This window comes from Amblyomma americanum, chromosome 11 (assembly GCF_052857255.1).
Source record: "Amblyomma americanum isolate KBUSLIRL-KWMA chromosome 11, ASM5285725v1, whole genome shotgun sequence".
Classification (NCBI taxonomy): Eukaryota; Metazoa; Arthropoda; class Arachnida; order Ixodida; family Ixodidae; genus Amblyomma; species Amblyomma americanum.
The window spans coordinates 43,468,710-43,485,613 of NC_135507.1; the positions used below are offsets into that span (position 1 = coordinate 43,468,710).

The 16,904-nt window shown below is 48.8% G+C and overlaps 1 protein-coding gene across 1 annotated transcript; it reads left to right on the forward strand.

The window, feature by feature from the left end:
* Positions 1-503: 503 nt before the first annotated feature.
* LOC144110357 (E3 ubiquitin-protein ligase Topors-like) lies at positions 504-16,240 on the forward strand. Its single transcript, XM_077643212.1, has 4 exons — positions 504-770; positions 2,718-3,007; positions 9,072-9,352; positions 12,013-16,240. The coding sequence occupies exons 2-4, from the start codon at positions 2,729-2,731 to the stop codon at positions 13,184-13,186; spliced, it is 1,734 nt and encodes a 577-aa protein (XP_077499338.1). The 5' UTR covers positions 504-770; positions 2,718-2,728; the 3' UTR covers positions 13,187-16,240.
* The last annotated feature ends 664 nt before the right edge of the window (positions 16,241-16,904 follow it).

The following is a 16,904-nucleotide window of genomic DNA, read 5'->3' on the forward strand; positions in this document are numbered from 1 at the left end:
CCATTTCCTTTCCCCCAAAACCAATTATAATTATATAGGAAAGGAAATGACATGTGGACACCCGAACCGCGCCGTAAGGGAATGGATAAAGGAGAGAGTGAAAGAAGGAAGAGGTGCCATAGTAGAGTTTCCACCATCTGATGATCCTTATAAGGTGTACTGACATCGCATAGCACCTTTCCTCAAAAACCCAATTTTCAATGGGTGCAAATTACCTGATTCTGGGACAAATCGCTTCACACAACCCATGTGCTTCTGCCACAACAACTTTGTCAGGTGAAGAGACCTGACAATTGATGACGGGAGTTGCGCGGAAACGTCCTTTATTACTGAGAATTTTTTTTTTTTTCTGAGGAAATACCCGTTCATTTGAACGAAGAATCGAAGAGTGTTCGAGAAATTCCTCGCGACGCGGGACTGCATATACGTAGTTAAGTAGCAGACGGTCTACTCAGGAGACTCAATTACCCAATTACCATTCCAGCAACGGCCACGGCGCGCGTAGTCGTGCCAGCCGTGCCTAGCCAACTGCTCTGTTCTTTCGTCGCATGGGGACAAATGAAGGCTGCAGAAACGTCTGGGGGATTTCTAGTTCTCGTATGGAGACTTTAGGGATTTTTTGAAAAGAGCAGGTTGGCAACATGCAGCAGTCGCGATCGTCGCGACATAGGAAGCAGTCGCGCTGCTGCCACTGCTGCATTGGTCCTGTGTGATGTGCCGTCCAACTGCCAAATTCGGCATTGCTTTCAAAACCGTGTTCCACCTGTGAGGTGAGTCTCATAATGCCTTGTTCTCCATCACGCTGCAGACTTTTAGTTCTCGACCGACATGACGGAAGAGAGGTCTGCACGTATCAGACGAGCGCGTTTGACAGCCTTTAGTTAGAAACTATGCGTAGTGCACGGAGGCCTAACACCGTGGGAGCCTCGTAAAGCTCCGGTCGCCGCTGTCGAAGTTGTCTGTGGATAAATTATTTTGTTGCCCGATCCAAGGAGACTGCGCGGTCACCTAGTATCGATGATGCAATGGAAACGCGAGCTGGGGCCGTGTGCTGCCACGAAAGCGAGGCGCGGCTGCCGTGGGAAAGAGGTGAGGTCATGCTGCAGCAAGCTGCCGCGATCTCTCGGTGTGTAGGTCGCGGAATCTGACCACCCGACTCCGTAGCCTGGCACCGAATCACATAGTCAAACTTTAACTGGAAGCTACTGACAACAAAGTCCGTGGTTTCTTTCTTTCTTTTTTTTCGCGTAAACGTTGGTCGATCCTCCTCCGCTTTTGAAGTGACCTGCCCCAGGCCGTTGACGTAACGCACGCAGACAACCGTTTTCGAAATTGAGAGGGACCACATTATGACACATATGCAGCGTGTCTTTCTTTAGATTAGATTCCAGTTTGTTGGTGTGTCCTTGCGAGCTTTAAGAATCGGTCAGGTCGTGCATTCACGAATTCCCTGCGTTTCCGCCTGTGTCGATTGTCTCGGTGCGCGCGGGGGCGCCCCGTGTCGTCGGCTTCGTTTTGTGGCTTTTTTGTCATTTATTCGTTGGTCGCTTTTCGATTGCTGAAACGGAGGAAAGGTTGGTACTGCCTGGCCAGTTTCATGTCGCTCAAGCGTCGAATGGCGGGTAGGGGACCGTGTCCCGAGACATACGACATTTAAGATGCGAGCAGTGCTTTCAAATGCGAACGAAGCCTTCCTCGCCTTTATCCTTCGTTGTTATCTGCGTTCCTTCGAGGCTTCGTTAGTCTAGGCGTCACAGGAATTACAAAATGAAGCTGAACAGTTAAAAGAGAGACCACGCTTTGTCTGCCTCGGAGGCGCTAAAGGTGCGTGTTTTCTTGGCTCGCTTTTGTGCTCGCAAAGCGGAATTCGCAGTGCCAGCGACCGCGTTTCGTTGACTTAAAAAAGGCGCGAACACTTGAGTCAGCAGGCGGGTGGCGTATATTTAGTTCAATTCGCTAGCTCCCTTCGCAAGGGAGCCTTGAATCCATGCTACGAGAAGCCAGGGTTCAAGCAGACGAGCCCATTTCGATGTGTATGAAACAATACAGGATTTATACGGAGCTACTCGTCGCTACATTTTCAGCGGCGCTAGTGGAAGAACTTGGTCGTTCTCAGTTTTCGCATTGTTCAGTTTTCTCTTTTTTGCATTCTCAAAGCGGAAAAAACGGCCCCACCCGCCGCCGTCGAGATTTCGTTATCAGTGTTCTGGCGAGTGTGTTCTTTTTTGTTTATTTTGCGATCGGATCGCCTGCTTGCGTTTTGTTGTCTGTTGAGCCGCTGCTTGAACGCTCAAGGGCGAGGGAAAAAATGTTGCGGACCTCGGGGGTGCAGAGGGCCCTTATGCGCGTATTTGAATAAGTAAATTTAGGTTCTAGGAAATTGATATAACATGCTGTGTTGTTTCTTTGGGCAGTGAACTGGGTGTGAAGTGGCAGAATGTTCTCTTAAAACCTTGACCTGGTTTGTGTGGGTGTTTTGTTTGTCACATTCTTCTAAATTGTCAAGTTATCACCGGATAACCGTCTGGCAGCTGCACAGCTGATAATGAGGCACAGTGAAAAGTTCTAGCTGAATGACATCTTATTATTATTACTCTTATGTTATGTATTATTTAATACTGTCAGCCTTCTTTAATGGCTGTCCCCTGTTTTGGGTACTTTGTTCTCATCTCTCTCTCTCCCTCTTTTTTTTTTGTTTATCCCGGATACACCTGCAGGGCACGCTACCATGGCAACCAATGAGGTCGAAGCAATGACCCCTTCAGCCTGCAGTGGCAGCAGTGCTGGCGATGGCACGGCTTCGACGCCAGGAGTCAAGTTGGAGCCTGGCAAAGGGGAGAGTGCGGAACCGTCTACTGCCCATCGCCCATCATCGGCCAAGACGCCAGAGCGGCCTGTCTCTCCGGAGCAGAGCTGTGCCATCTGCCTGGGGCCTCCTGAGAACAAGTCCTTCACTGACAGCTGCTTCCACACCTTTTGCTTCTCCTGTCTCCTGGAATGGTCCAAGGTGTGTCATCTTCTGCTCGTCTCGACAAAATGCTTCTTGCTTTCGCAAGAGATGTTTAGTTTTTAGGTCTCTTATTAACGGGATAGCGCTATAAGGCCCCCGTTATCTGAAAATCTGACGTCGGCGTTGTGAGCAAAACATCGCGAGCATGACTCTGGTAGGTGATGCCCAGAGAGCAACCTAGGAGGAGGAAAAACATTTATTCAGAGCACAAAAACTGGGTGGGTTCAGTACGAGAACCCATTGGTCGTCGTCATAATCCGGCCCCTCTCAATCAGCGATTTCTGGTCGAGTGGGCTGTGGCTATGAAGGGTTGCCTCCCAGCGCTCATGAATCGGATCGGGATTGCTGTCCAAGTCTGGGTTTTCTTGACATTCCCAAACCGCGTGAAAGAGTGTGCCAACTGCTCCACAGAAGGGGCAGGACGAATGGTAGGTTTCTGGGTACCATTTACTCATTAGGTAAGGATTGGGCTGAGTATTAGTTTGTAGTCGCCTGATTATGTGCTCTTCATATTTACTTAGGGTTTTGTGAGGAAGAGGATATTCCCTTCTTGTGATCTTATAGTACTCCGTAATTTCTGCGTAGCTTAGTAAGGGTGAGGGGCTGTCAACTATGTCATAGAGAGGCTGCGTGCCAGATGCTCGGAGGAGGAGAGCTCGAGCAGCTGTGTTGGCCGCCTCATTGCCCGTCGTTGAGAGGTGCCCTGGCGTCCAGAAGATCTGGATGTTGGAAGGATTAGACCTTTCCAAAATTTCCCAACACTGAGCGCCAACGCGGCCTCTGAGGTAATTGCGTACCGCTGCTTGTAAGTCGGACATAACCGTTGCCTCGCTGTTCTTTGATATCGCTAGTGCGATAGCTGCTTCTTCAGCCGATGTGGTATCCACCGCTTGGATAAGGCTGCTTGCAATGATATCTCCCCGGGGTGAAACTGCTGCAATTGCCACGACTCCGTTAGCGGGTCCAGCCGCATCGACGTAGATCGTGTCCTTGTTTCCATCCCAGCGCTTAGAGAGGTGTCTAGCTCTGGCTAGTCTCCGTCCTCTGTTATATTCCTCATCCATGCGTTTTGGTATGGGGTGAGTCGTAATGTGTGATCTCATCTGCATGGGCATGTCTATCTTGTCAGCGACTTCCCGGGGTGGACTGATTCTCAGCTTCTGTAATATTTTCCTGCCAGGCTTAGATGTTGAGAGCCTGACAATTTGATTTACACGGTGGGCCTCTATTAGTTCGTCGATGGTGTTATGAATCCCCAGCTGTAGTAAGCGCTTAGTGGATGTGCATAAAGGGAGTCCCAGCGCCGTCTTAACTGCTTTTCGAATAATAACATCTAGTTGGTCTTTCTCCTTTTTGCTAAGCCGTAAGTATGGGGTGGCGTATGTTAGTTTAGAGAGAATGGAAGCCTGAACTAATCTTAGGGCCTCCTTCTCTCTTAGCCCATTTCTTTTCTTGATTACCCGGCGTAGCATTCTAGAGACTTGTTCGGAATAGGCTTGGAGCTGTCTGATTGTAGTGGTGTTAGTGTTGCCGCTGAATATGATGGCTCCCAGGATCTTGATCTCACTCTTGATCGGAATGCTCATACCCTGGACCGTAATGGCGACAGAGGGAGTGGATGGCAAAAGCCCCGTATTCGGCCTCTTGCCACGGTCGATCAGGAGTAACTCTGATTTCTCGGGAGAGCACGTCAACCCATGCCTCGCCGCATGCTGGCACACGACATGCACTGCTTCCTGAAGCCGGCCTTGAATTTCCCCTTCGTTACCGCTGCAACACCAGATCGTAATGTCGTCGGCGTACATAGCGTGCTCAATGCCTTGGATGCGGTCTAGCTTCTCTGGTAGCCCACGCATGGCCAGGTTGAAGAGAAGCGGAGACAAGACCGCTCCCTGCGGGGTGCCCTTGGAACCTAGATTGAACGGAGAGGAGGTCCGATCATTAATACTTATTGACGCTTTTCTATTGGAGAGAAAGTCCCTCGCGTAATTATATGTGCGGTCACCACAGTTGATGCTGTTAAGCTCATCCAGTATTCCCTGGTGGTTGACATTGTCAAATGCCCCTTTTAAATTGAGCGCAAGGATGGCCTTGACCTGACATCTGCCAGGGTTGTCCAGAATATCCTCTCTGATACGGAGGAGAATATCCTGTGTAGACAGCTTTTCTCTAACCTAGAGGCAGGTGGGTGACCTAGATCATGTGACCTTGCGGCGTCATCACAACCTGCCCACCGGATTTTGAGCGAAGTGCTGGCAGGTGGCAATTAAAATGAGTGATTGGTCACTCGGGAAGAGCAGCATGGGCCGTACAAGGCCCACTGCCAGGAGCACCTGCCATCGCAGGGCAGTGGTGCATCACTTAACCGCCGCACCACTGCTCTAGGAGTGGTGTGAGGACTGTAAGGGATCTATGCAAAGTAGAGAATGGCCATCTGCATATATGGCAAGTATTCCTGTACGCTATCGCGTCATAACCTTAAGGAGGAGCTTAAGTGTCTCCTCCAAATTTTTTTCCGCACTTTTGATCTGTTTCAGCACGGGGTGGCTGGTCACATCTGCCCGTAACTGTGTTGTCTAGATCGAAGGAACAAACAAACAGGCGCAGACGGCAGCTCACGGTAGACTGTTTCCAGCAGAGTGTGTGGGTTCCAGAGAAAAGAGAGAAGTACTGATGATGACAGCACAAGCCGTAGGGGAAATGAAACTGAAACTTGGGCGGAATACAGCAGTAACAATATAGGATGCTCTGTGCAGCATTGCTGTTAGTAAGGCTTAGAACAGGACTAGTTGGTGTTGCATAGCGGAATTTAGGGTGGTGCAAATGGGTAAGAACCTAGACAAGGAATGACGAAAGACTGGAGATGCTGTCATGCTTTCCAGTCATGTCTGTCCTCTGTCTTGTCATCCTTGTCTAGGCTGTTGCCATTATAATGTGTCCTTAAATCTGCAAAATCTACATTGCTGTCGTAACAGTAGATATGACTTGCTGCGCCAGGTAAGTTCATAGCAGTGTGATCATGTAGAACCCCCCCATAGGTTGCATACATTAAAATGTGATTGTCTCATTGGGCCAAAACTCGCAGGTTAGCTGACTATCGTGACGCCTGCGGGGAGTAAAATAAACTGCATATGCAAGTTATGGGCTCCGACATGGTTGACAACTGCTGTGGTTCCAAGGAAGAAATATCGGTGAAACATGCAGTGATAGAATGTGTAGATGTAACAGTCCGAAAGATAAGTCAGAGCAAGCAGTACACTTCAGTGTCTCTAAATAATGACAGTGAGTGGTGACAGTTATTTCCCGCTCTAGGAGCCCCCACCTACAAGCCTTCGCAGACTGGCCACAGGGAATAGCCAGGTTTCAAAGTTAGCTGAATGGGTCTCATGATTTGGGGGTAAATGATGTTGCTGTTGGTGTCATATGTCACAGCCACAAACACAGCAGTGATTCGTTTGCTGGCCCATGAGTGTGTTATCCAGGTGTGTTATCCATGAGTGTGTTAATCAGAGGACCATGTGGAGTGGGCACGCTTGAAGGTGTGTGATTTGTGGTCATGTGATAGGAACAAGCTCGCAAGGGGATGGCTTTGGTCGATCGTGCTGATGGTGATGTGATGTGAGAGAGAGTGGGCTTTCTTTTTTAATTGCGAAACTCTGCATAAGCCAGGAATGGTGGTAATCTCTTCAGGCGTGGAGCATTTATAGAGCTGACATTTGGCCTTCTTTTGATGTCTGACATAGCTTCCATTGAATGCAGTGTTAATCCATCCTTAGACAACATTTGTTGGTAAAGGATGAAGAAAGTGAAAACAGAATGCAATGTTACCCAAACGAGCTTGCGTAATGAATAGTAAGCAAGGATAAGAATCGGTCGGTGTCCGTTAATCATATTGCAACACAGGAGACAGTGCCGGCCGAAGTGTTAGTAGGTACCTCAAGGCTGGTGGTCAAGTGAAGGCTCATCATTGCTGTCACTCCTGTGTCAGAACATGTAACAATAAAGGCACTTTTGTGTGTGTGTATGTATGCACTGCTAACGCCATGATGCCAAGAAATGGGCCTGGACTGCACAGTGCCCTGGAGTAACATACAGCGTGCCTGCCAAGACTCCTGAATTCAACCCAAAACTCCCAATTGTTTGGACACAACCTAATTTCTCCCGAAAACTGTTTCTGACTTAATGCAGACATATTTTCTCTAGCAGAAAAAAAAAAACACTGTGCATGCAACTTACGAACCATTACCACCATTGTGAGCTTGTTTTCTGGCTGAAGCTACAGTAGCCATGCCAGACAGATTTTTTTGCACTTCTAACACGTGCACTTATTTGTACATCTATTGCGAACTGCCAGCTTTCCTATGGGACTGAGGCTTGTTTGCGAGAAATTTCTCAGAAGGATCATAGTCCAAAAGGCTTGACCCTGCAGTGCAGGGTCTATCATGATGAATTTTCTTTTTGTTTGGTGTGTTTGTTGAACTTTTACGGCGTGTTTCTGGGCTGTTTGCTATTTTCCTTGTGATCGTTGGGAGGGTTTTGCAAGAAAGTGAAAGGCAGGCAGAAAGGGTCCCACTTCAAGATCTTGATGGCTGCTGGAAGCAGTTAGCATCCTTGTCAGATTTGCAGAGTTTGCATGAGATAAAAGGAAAGCTTTAAACGTGGTGGGCAATAATAGATAAGCACAGTTGAAACCGGCAAAGTTGCACGCATGCACTCTGCAAGCAATGTGTGCCCGTTTCGTTTTGGTAATGATGAGCTGTGTCATTCTGCTGTGCAAGCAGGGTGAGGTCATTAGCGCGCTTGGGGCTGGCCCTCACTGCTGCACATACTATCACCCATGATGGTATGGAAGAACTGCCGTCGTTCAGAAATGGCTTACTTTCGTTTGTCGTGGTGACCAACAAATATTGGGAGCATCTTTAGACTGCTTGTGGAAAATTTTTAGAGTGTGCGGTGCCTTGTATGGCGAATTCACCGACAAAGTAGGCTTTGTGTTCTCTGCAATGATGGATTGCTGGAAGGGCCATCGTTGCCACAGACCCATTTTCCTAATGCCTCTTTTTATTGAACTTTCTCCAGATATTTTTTGCAGGGCACTGTTTAGAAATGAATGTACTCGGGGAGTCTAAAGCTGGTATCTGCTCATGTGTGAGCTCACTACAGTGTCTTTGTCATCCTGGGAACTTGTAGTCATCTCACCATCCTCTTGGGGCTTGGCATCCATCTATAGTATTATTTGCAAAGGTAGCTGTGCAGGCGACTTTGGCCAGAGGTAACAATGCTGCCATCTGTGCCCGGAAGTCCAGGACAGCTGTTGTCGCTTTGTCGTGGTAGAATTCCTGGAGAGTTCTGCTTTGTCTTTAAACAAAACTAGCATGTGTGCTCTAAATACGGAAGTGTGCACACCTTGCCAACACCTTGTCGCTTGGTCTCTCAGAGGGTTCCTCAAAAGTGTGGTAGCTGCTGTTCAAATAGGTCCCACATGTTCTTTCATCAAGGTGGGCACCGTCTGTTGGCACAACGAGCTTTTCTCTGTAAACATTTTGGAGTCCTGCCTGGGCCCACTTGCAGGAAGCAATTAGAGAGTCTAGTTTCCAGCCTTGGCTTATTCAGTCTAGATCCTCCGTTAATTTTGTGCAAAGGAATACTCATAACTGCCTCACTTTTCAGGTGTACACCACCATCACCACCACCTCGTGGCGCATTCGCTGTTTTCCATTGCTCGTGCTTATGTCTTGTCTTGTGTGGAGCCTTTGCGTAATGCTAAGCTTGCACCAAGTTCAGTCCACTTTTATCCTGTGGCCACAATGTGGATGTGCACCTCTGTTGTGCTCCACTGGTTGAAAACAAGCTGCACATGCACCTATCCACCAGTGCCAGCTCGCATGTGGAGTGCGGTGCAGTTCCCCTGTGCATTTCTTTTCAACCAGTTTTTTGTATGGCATACAGTTCCCCCGCGGAAGAGTCACATATTGCTGGAAGTGGGTTTGGTGGGCCGCTGGATTGACAAAAGACATGTGCAGTGGACTGTGCTCACTGTGCGCTCTGTTCACTGCTGCAGGTGAAGGCAGAATGCCCGCTGTGCAAGCAGCGCTTCAAGAGCATTGTGCACAATGTGCGCTCATTCGAAGACTACGACCGCTACTTCGTCAACAACAATGCTCAGTCATCCGCCAGCGCTGCGGCGAGCTCGCGGGTGTCCCTGGGCAGTGCCCTGCTGCTGGCCCACCACCTTGTCTACTCACCCACCATGCTCATCACGTGGCATCCGACGCCTCGACGGCGCTCCGTGTTGAGCTTCTCGGCGAGGTCCCGCTCTTCCCCGAGGAGCTTGCGGTCAAGGTCAGTTTTGCACTGTTCAGATTTGTGTGGCAGTGGTGTGCAGCCATTTGTGTTGCCTGGCAACTGCGTTAGTTTGCAAAGTGCCTGCTTTCGGTTATAGAGAGCCTAAATTGGAATATGTGCCACCTCATGTTCCTTCACCATGTAAGTGTCACAGCATCCCTTTAGGCTGCTGTGACAGAGCCCTGGCATCCTGTTTAAGTCTTTAACCACCAACCCCGAGCTGTACTCGTCATGGGAGGTTGTACAAAAATCCAGTCTGTTGTTGCACTGCCCCCATCGTCAAAGTAAAGTTCAAGTCGGCACTTGCGTTGGTTGCAATTATCAACACTAGAAAGCTGTAGCTGTCCACGAAGAGTGTTTCATGCCTTTAGCACACATTTTAAGCCTGACTACAGTGATTTTCTTAAAAAATCTCCAGAAAATTTGGAGATTTCGGTACGTTTTTCAGAAATTTATTTGGCGGTTCAAGGGTCAGGCACCGAGCTCATGGGATCGGCACAAGCTCACCACACTGCCTGGCACCCAGCGGCAACTCGTCCAAATGTGCCCAGACTTGCCCAGGAACAGTGTGGACTGCCGCTTATGAGTTGCCTTCTTGGCGGAGCGGGTGATGCAACTGTTGCATCAACCACCGAGGGTATAAAAAGCAATCCCAGAGGTCAGAGAGGGAGGAGAGAGTGAAACGCAGCATTTGGATCTCTGTTGTTCGAGGCAGATGCTTTTGGCCTCTGTACCGAACCTTTGTACTGCCCTGTAAATAGTGTACATAAAGCCCTTTTTATCTGCTCCGGCGTTGACTTTCTTCAGCTGGCCTGCTCTTGCATGGACGCTGTGCTGACTGCCGGGAACGCGGCCGCTCTTCTGTAACTACTGCACCGTATTGCTGTAGGTCAGTTGGTTGGACAGAGGAAGCCCAAAGAACCGTGGAAGACGCAGGAGTGCAAAAGATAAAACAACGAAGTTATACTTATATAAAGTCTCACGTAATTTGCACACCCTCTTTTTGAAGCCTAGATTTAAAGAAAAAAGAAATGTGCAAATTAAATATCGACCCGAGAGTCCGCAATGATGAGGAAATGCCAACACGCAACCGACAGCTTCCCAGCTCATTGCTTCTCGTCACTGGTCCATCTCTCGCAAAACTATCCATACGGGGTTCGTGCTTGAACTGCATGAAGTTGCAGTGCGGCAAGTGAGTGGGTCACCAGGTGAGCTATCGCGCAACGGACCCTTCTTGTAATGCGTGTTGCAGCTTGTTGCCGCTCACTCAAGGAAAGATGCAGCGAAAGAAGCTGATAGCCATAGATTCCTCCCTTGCACGCATTGTCTGATGACTGTATCTTTAAAGCATGAGCTTGGTGTGCGCTATTATCGCGGCTGTCATGACAGTTGTTTTTGCATGCTGACGTTGCGTTGTGAAAGGCAAGTACGAGCGTAAGAGCTGCGCAGGAGGTCCATATTTCACGGCCCTTGGGAGGATACCAACAAAGAAGAAATCATAGTGCAAGAACTGGCAAGAAAAGACATTCATTGCTGGCGTCGCTCTGATCCTGATCCGTGGAGATTATTATTAGTGATTATTTATTTAAAATAACAAAAGGAAGGTAAAAGATGTTTGCTCACCCCGGCATCTGCCATCACTAATCGGCGGCACCTGAGCTGGGGTAGCGGAAATAAAGGACAGCAGGCAGTTTGAAGAAGCGAAACGAAAGAGGTGAGGGGATAGTAGGAAAGAGATAGGGGTGAGGGCATATATACCCTATTTACAAATTATAATTCGCAGTGCATTGAATTCTGGGGCGCTGATCGTTGCAGCAGGAAGGGAATATATGAAACGATGTGTCACTATGCTGACATGCATTGCAGAACACTGCAGGATTTGTTTCCAGTGGGGCTCCATGATGCTATGCTACCATATGGGATCCCATCAGGCTGGCGAGGAGCATCTGCTACTTGCAACTTAATTGGCGGTTTCTTGCCTTCGCCGTCGAATGTTGCATGCAGTAAATTCATTCTGGCGTCTCATTTTTCACGCGGCGCTGTGGGGAAACCACCCTAGCTAGGGTTTGACCTGCTGCCGCTGCGTGCTGGTGATGCTGTGCGGGGAAACCAACCCAACGGCATTTGGCGCTCGGCGGCTTTTTCGGCCTCCCCAAAAGCCACGAGCGGCTTCTAAACTGCACGAAAACTTCGGATCCCTCCCGGCTGCTGTTCTTTCACTGAATGGAGGAAGGAAAGAATTCAGGAGAGGCTGTTAAGTCTTATTTTTTGAAGCCAGACGTGAAGGCTCCCCTCCTTTTGGCCACAATGTGCATGTGCAGCAGACGCCGCTGCTGCATCCAGTGTTGCTTAGCATTGGCTCAGCCGTCGGCCAAAGACTCCCAGTGGCCCTTGTGAAAGTGGCACATTTTTTTGGCACACAGCTCATATAGCGGGGGCCTCTCCCGAGCTTTCCTTCCTCCATGTTTCACAGACTAAATTGCGCTTCTTCTGCGTGAGTTTTTGATATAATTTTATATTACAAATGTCGGCTATATCTAATTATTTTACTATCTTTTACATGGTCGCAGCAACGAGGCTTGACTGTTGCATGAAACTAGGCATTCAAAACGAGGTGGTTTTTGTTCTCTCTCAACTGGTCCACCCTTCCTGACCAGGTCGGGCCGTGCTGACATGATGCGAGCCACTGCTGCCGCCGCTGTCACCGCTGGCCCACTGCCCACCTCGAGTACCGAGCGGCGCAGCCTCTATGAGCTGGACCTGTGGGTGTGCCCGCCCAACAACCGGCGCTCGGCGCGTCGGTTCACTCCGGTCTTCTTCCGGGAGAACCCAGCTTGCACCCACCGACTCATCCCGTGGCTCAACCGTGAGCTGGTTGCCCTGCTGGGCAACAGCGGTGAAGCCCAGCTGGCCTTCGCTACCGAGCTGGTGTTGTCACTCATCACCCGCTTTGAAGTGTGCAGCCTCGAGTTTGCCGAGCACGTGCGGTCGTTTTTTGGCGAGCGGACTGCACACTTCCTACACGAGCTGGCTGCGTTCGTCTCCTCGCCGCTCGACATGGTGGCTTACGACCGGGTGGCTGTGTATGATACGCGGGTCAATGTGGTCGCGCGAGGCTCACCGGCAGCCCAGTTCCTGCAACCACCGGCGTTCGAGGACGATAACAATGGTGGCGGCGAGCTGGCACTGACGGGGCGGGCGCCCGTGACGTTGGGCTCGCTGTCGCTGATGCGAGACCCGAGTCAGCCAGGCCCTAGCGGCCTCCACCACAACACGATGGTTGACCTGGCAGCAAGCGAGTCTGAAGACTCCGACTGCATGGTCATCACGCCAGCCGTGCCAGTGCGGCCTAGGACACCCGTTGTCATTGAGCTGTCATCGGATGACGATGAGCAGGGACGTGCCGCCTCAGCAACAGCGACTGCTTCAGCACCAACAGCAGTGCCAGTGGCAGCTCCGACGACAGATCCTTTGCCGCAAATGCCAAGACGGAAGCCCTTGGCACGGAAACGCATGTCCGTGTTTTGGTCGAGCGACTCAGACTCGTCGACTGCGAGTGGCAGTGACTACGAGGACGACAAGGACATGGTGACAGCACCAGCGCATCGGCGGTGCATTGGCGCGTCGGGAGTGGGGATGCACCGCAAGCAACTCAGGATGTTGGCTCGAAGTCCCGCGGCGTCAGTCAGAACAAATGGTGCCTCTACGCGGTTGTCGACTGCTGCCTTGGACCAGCCCTCCTCTTCGTCGGGTCACCGCCAGAGCGTGGTGAAACGAAAACGGATGAGAAGGCGGGCACAGCAAATGGCCTTCTCCTCCGACGAAGACTAAATTTAGAGTGTGTCCGTTCATGTTGGGTTGCCAGTGCCAGTGGTGCAGGGAGGACTTTGCCACCCCAGGAAGTTTGGGTGAATGTGGTTTTTCAGTTCACACTTTGAAAATTTTTTTTCTTCCACACGACGTGTCCTGGCTGGTCTCTGCAGACTCCTACAGTGCTTTGCTGTAGGGAGAGTGCATGCAAAAAAAAAAACATCAACAGTAGGGGGCCAAAAGTCCGAGGACCATGTGTTCCTAAAACAAAGCCGATAGCTTTATTATATTATTGGCCAGCGGCTGGAGTCGACACTTGTGGAGATGAAAGAACAAAATTTTGACTTTCACTTCCACAACTGTGATCCATAGCTGCAGGCTAATTGCAGAGCTTTCGGCTTTGTTTGAGGAGCACATGGTTCACGCACTTTTGTCCCTGACTGTACATACCATGGCACGGACGTTTACAAGCATTGGACTGAAAGCCCGACAGCATTTGAATATACCTCATTAGATTGAAGAAGCATCTGACTAATCCTCGACCCTTCTCCTATGCACACCCGTGAGTTTTTTTTACCTCTCGAGGTGCAGCGGTTGCTACATTCCCGCAGTAGTTGCTGAACTGGACGTGACGAACTTGTTCTCGGGTGGAAGGTTTGACAAATATTTCGCATTGCCTAGGCAGGTATCTCCGTAGTGTATGCCATCCGTTGGGAAAGTGTAGTGTACCTTTTTACTCTTAAGCTAGGATGGCATTTTTTCAAGTACCAGTTTTTTTTCTTTCGTTCTCGGTTATGCTAAGATGGCATTCAGAGTTCACTTAGACATGCATAAACAAATGATTTCTGGTATTTTTGTGTGTTCTTCTGGAGCGATGTTTACCTTTTCACAGACTAGAGCGCTGTGTTGGTTGTTGTAAAGGGACGTGTTTTAAAATTACACATTTGACCAGTGCACTGGAGTTTTGATTCCTTGTTTGTTTGTTTCCCCTTTCTTTTTGTTCTGGTATGCTTTGAGGAGAAAATTGCACAGGTTGTAGAAAAAAAGCGTATTGCTTTAAAGAGGCCCTGTGACGCAAAATCAAGCATGTGGTTTTTACTCTTTGCATTCATAGCATGGGACATGGCGATGCCTTAACGGACAAGTGGATTTCCAAAATCGTCTATTATTTTAATCTGTTGCTGAAATGCTAATTTCGGGCCGACGGTGTCAAAGCATAGCGGTGTATTTCAGCAGCGAATCTAGGGTGGAAGCCAGATAGGGTGCTCCCTTTCGATTGATAGGGCATCTGGGCAGAATCTAATTCTGCTATTCTCAAGCAATGGATCAAAATTGTCTCTGGGTGTCATAAGCTTTTCGCATGGGGAAAGTGAAGTGAAAGGAGCAGTACAAGTGAATGAAAACTGATAAGAGTAATGCTAGGGGGCGACACTTTCAGTTCTGCCTCGGCCTTTCTTGGAAGTGAGAACAAGAGACAGGATGGGGAAGAGGACAGTGGTAGCTGTGCAATCCTACCAACACCGAAGAGATTACAAGGAAGCATCAGCTGCGTTAGTTGCGCCTGCCCTGTCCCTACCAGCGACGCATATACGGAACAATGCGGCTGCTGTAAAACACGGCTGTGGGCCGCCCTGGCGAGGCAGCAGTTGCATGCAAGCTTCCACTGCGTTTGTGCAAGGCACGGCTCCTATTTGTAGCACCCATTTTCTGCACTGGGTGGGGGAAATTAAATTTAATCCGGGATTTTAGTTTGAACTTTCTAAGTGTTTGTGCTTGCGTGATCTGGTTTCAATCGGTCTTTCTAAACACTTGTGTCTAGACCACGTGAGGTGGCCTTTGAACCAGAATATTTGGCAATGAAAGAAAAGTCACAGGAGAGGCCTGCTCTTCTTGTGTCTGCAATGCTTTGCAAGCCTTTGTTGGAGTGTTGCTTCATGCAACTGCAGGACAGTCCACGCATTGCTTTATTTTTGTTGACAGGCAACAGCTTTGCGGAGTGTGCTGTCGTTAGTGTTTGATCCCCACCCCATGAAAGCAAAGGCAGGTTGTTAACAACGTTGTGTGCCTAACAGCAACAGCATTTGTTCGCAGAAGCAGGATTAATGATGCATTTGTTTGTGGCTGTTGGCTAGTTGCGGAGGAATACTTCTTTGTTTCATGTACAGCCAAACAGTGGCTGATTTGACAAAACCCAGTCCAAAGAAACTGTAAATGTTTGCAAATGCACAGTTTTGAGTAGCAGTGTTTTGCGTTGAGAGGTGATAGGAAATCACTGTTTACTAAGAGACACAATGCCTATAGCACTTGGCCCCTCCTGCTCCCATTTCAGGTAAATTCCGTAAAGTTTGGCAGCAAAAGAATTTTCGGGGATAGATAAGCAATTTTTTGCCAGTGCCACCTTCTGCTTAAGTGTCATGCAGTTGCTCTGTTTTTTCTTTTCTGTGCTTTGTGTTTTTTGTGTTGACCTGTTGTGAACGACTTTGGACTTCTAAGAATGCTTGCATTAGGAGGTTCTGTGCATTGCCGACTGCTTAGCAGAGATGTAGTTAATGCTGCTCTGTGACACTTTTTTGAAGCGAAAAGCTTCACTATGCCAACTTTTCGAGCTGTCAGCGGGGCCGCAAGTTTGACCTTGAATGTGGCTAGAGGTCAAAATAAGAGCATAACTGGTGGTAGTCAAGTTCGACACTAAAGTGGTCCATAAGGTCAAAGTTGAGATGCCACTGGTGTCGCTGCTGTAGCTGACGTAAAAAGAGGAGGAGCAAGAAGTCGAAGGGTATATAAGTGTGTGCGCGTGCTCACTGCTAGACGCTTGGGGTGATGGAGGAAGATGGTGTAAGGAAATCGCCAGTCGCTCGACCACAAACATAACCATGGAGATGCAGCTTTTCACTTTCGACCTGGGTTAACCAGAGTTAAACCACTAGCAATTTTTTTTTTCCCCTTGCCTTGCTTGCACACTGAGGCATTTGTATGATAACTTGGCGATTACGGGGGTAGCCCGAAGGGAGGCTGGCCTTCCGAGTGCTGTTAGCTGTCCAGCCATTGCGTGTAATAAATGACTTCCACTGCAGACTATGAGCACCATGTATAGATCTGCTTTGCTGGGACTGTGTTTGACCATCAATTATGATGGATGGCTTTCACTAATATAGTGCGAAACCCACTGCAGCACCTAGCAGCACTAATGACTATTTCCATATCTTACTATTTCTTTTGATGCATTCGTTACAGTGCTACACAACTGGTACACTTCGTTGTGTGCATTGGCCTAAATTTTTGAACATTTTGAATTTGATTGCGATCTCTTCATTGCAACAAATTATTCTTGAAAACGTGAAGCGTAGCAGTTTCACAAGAGGAATAATTAGAAGCTAAAGTTCTTGCTGTCAGTAATGTTTGCGGTGCGGGCTGGGCAACAATATTTTTCTTTCTTTTTCTCTGCCCACACTGGTATATGTCAGTAATGTTTGTGAACCAGCTATGTGTTGTCACTGGTAAACTTTTGTACAGTCTTGGTCAAGTCGGAAGGCTTTTTGCTTCAGCTGCATAATATAGCCATTATTGCACTATTAGACTGAATGACCTTGAGATGATGATACGAGAAGCTTCCTGCTTGACTTGTGTTTTGAATGAACACCTACATGGAGCATCCTGGGAACATTAATTTCGCTGCAGCTGAACGCAGTGGCCTTAAGACTTTTGACCAAGACTGTACATGCTTTCATCAGTCAAGAGT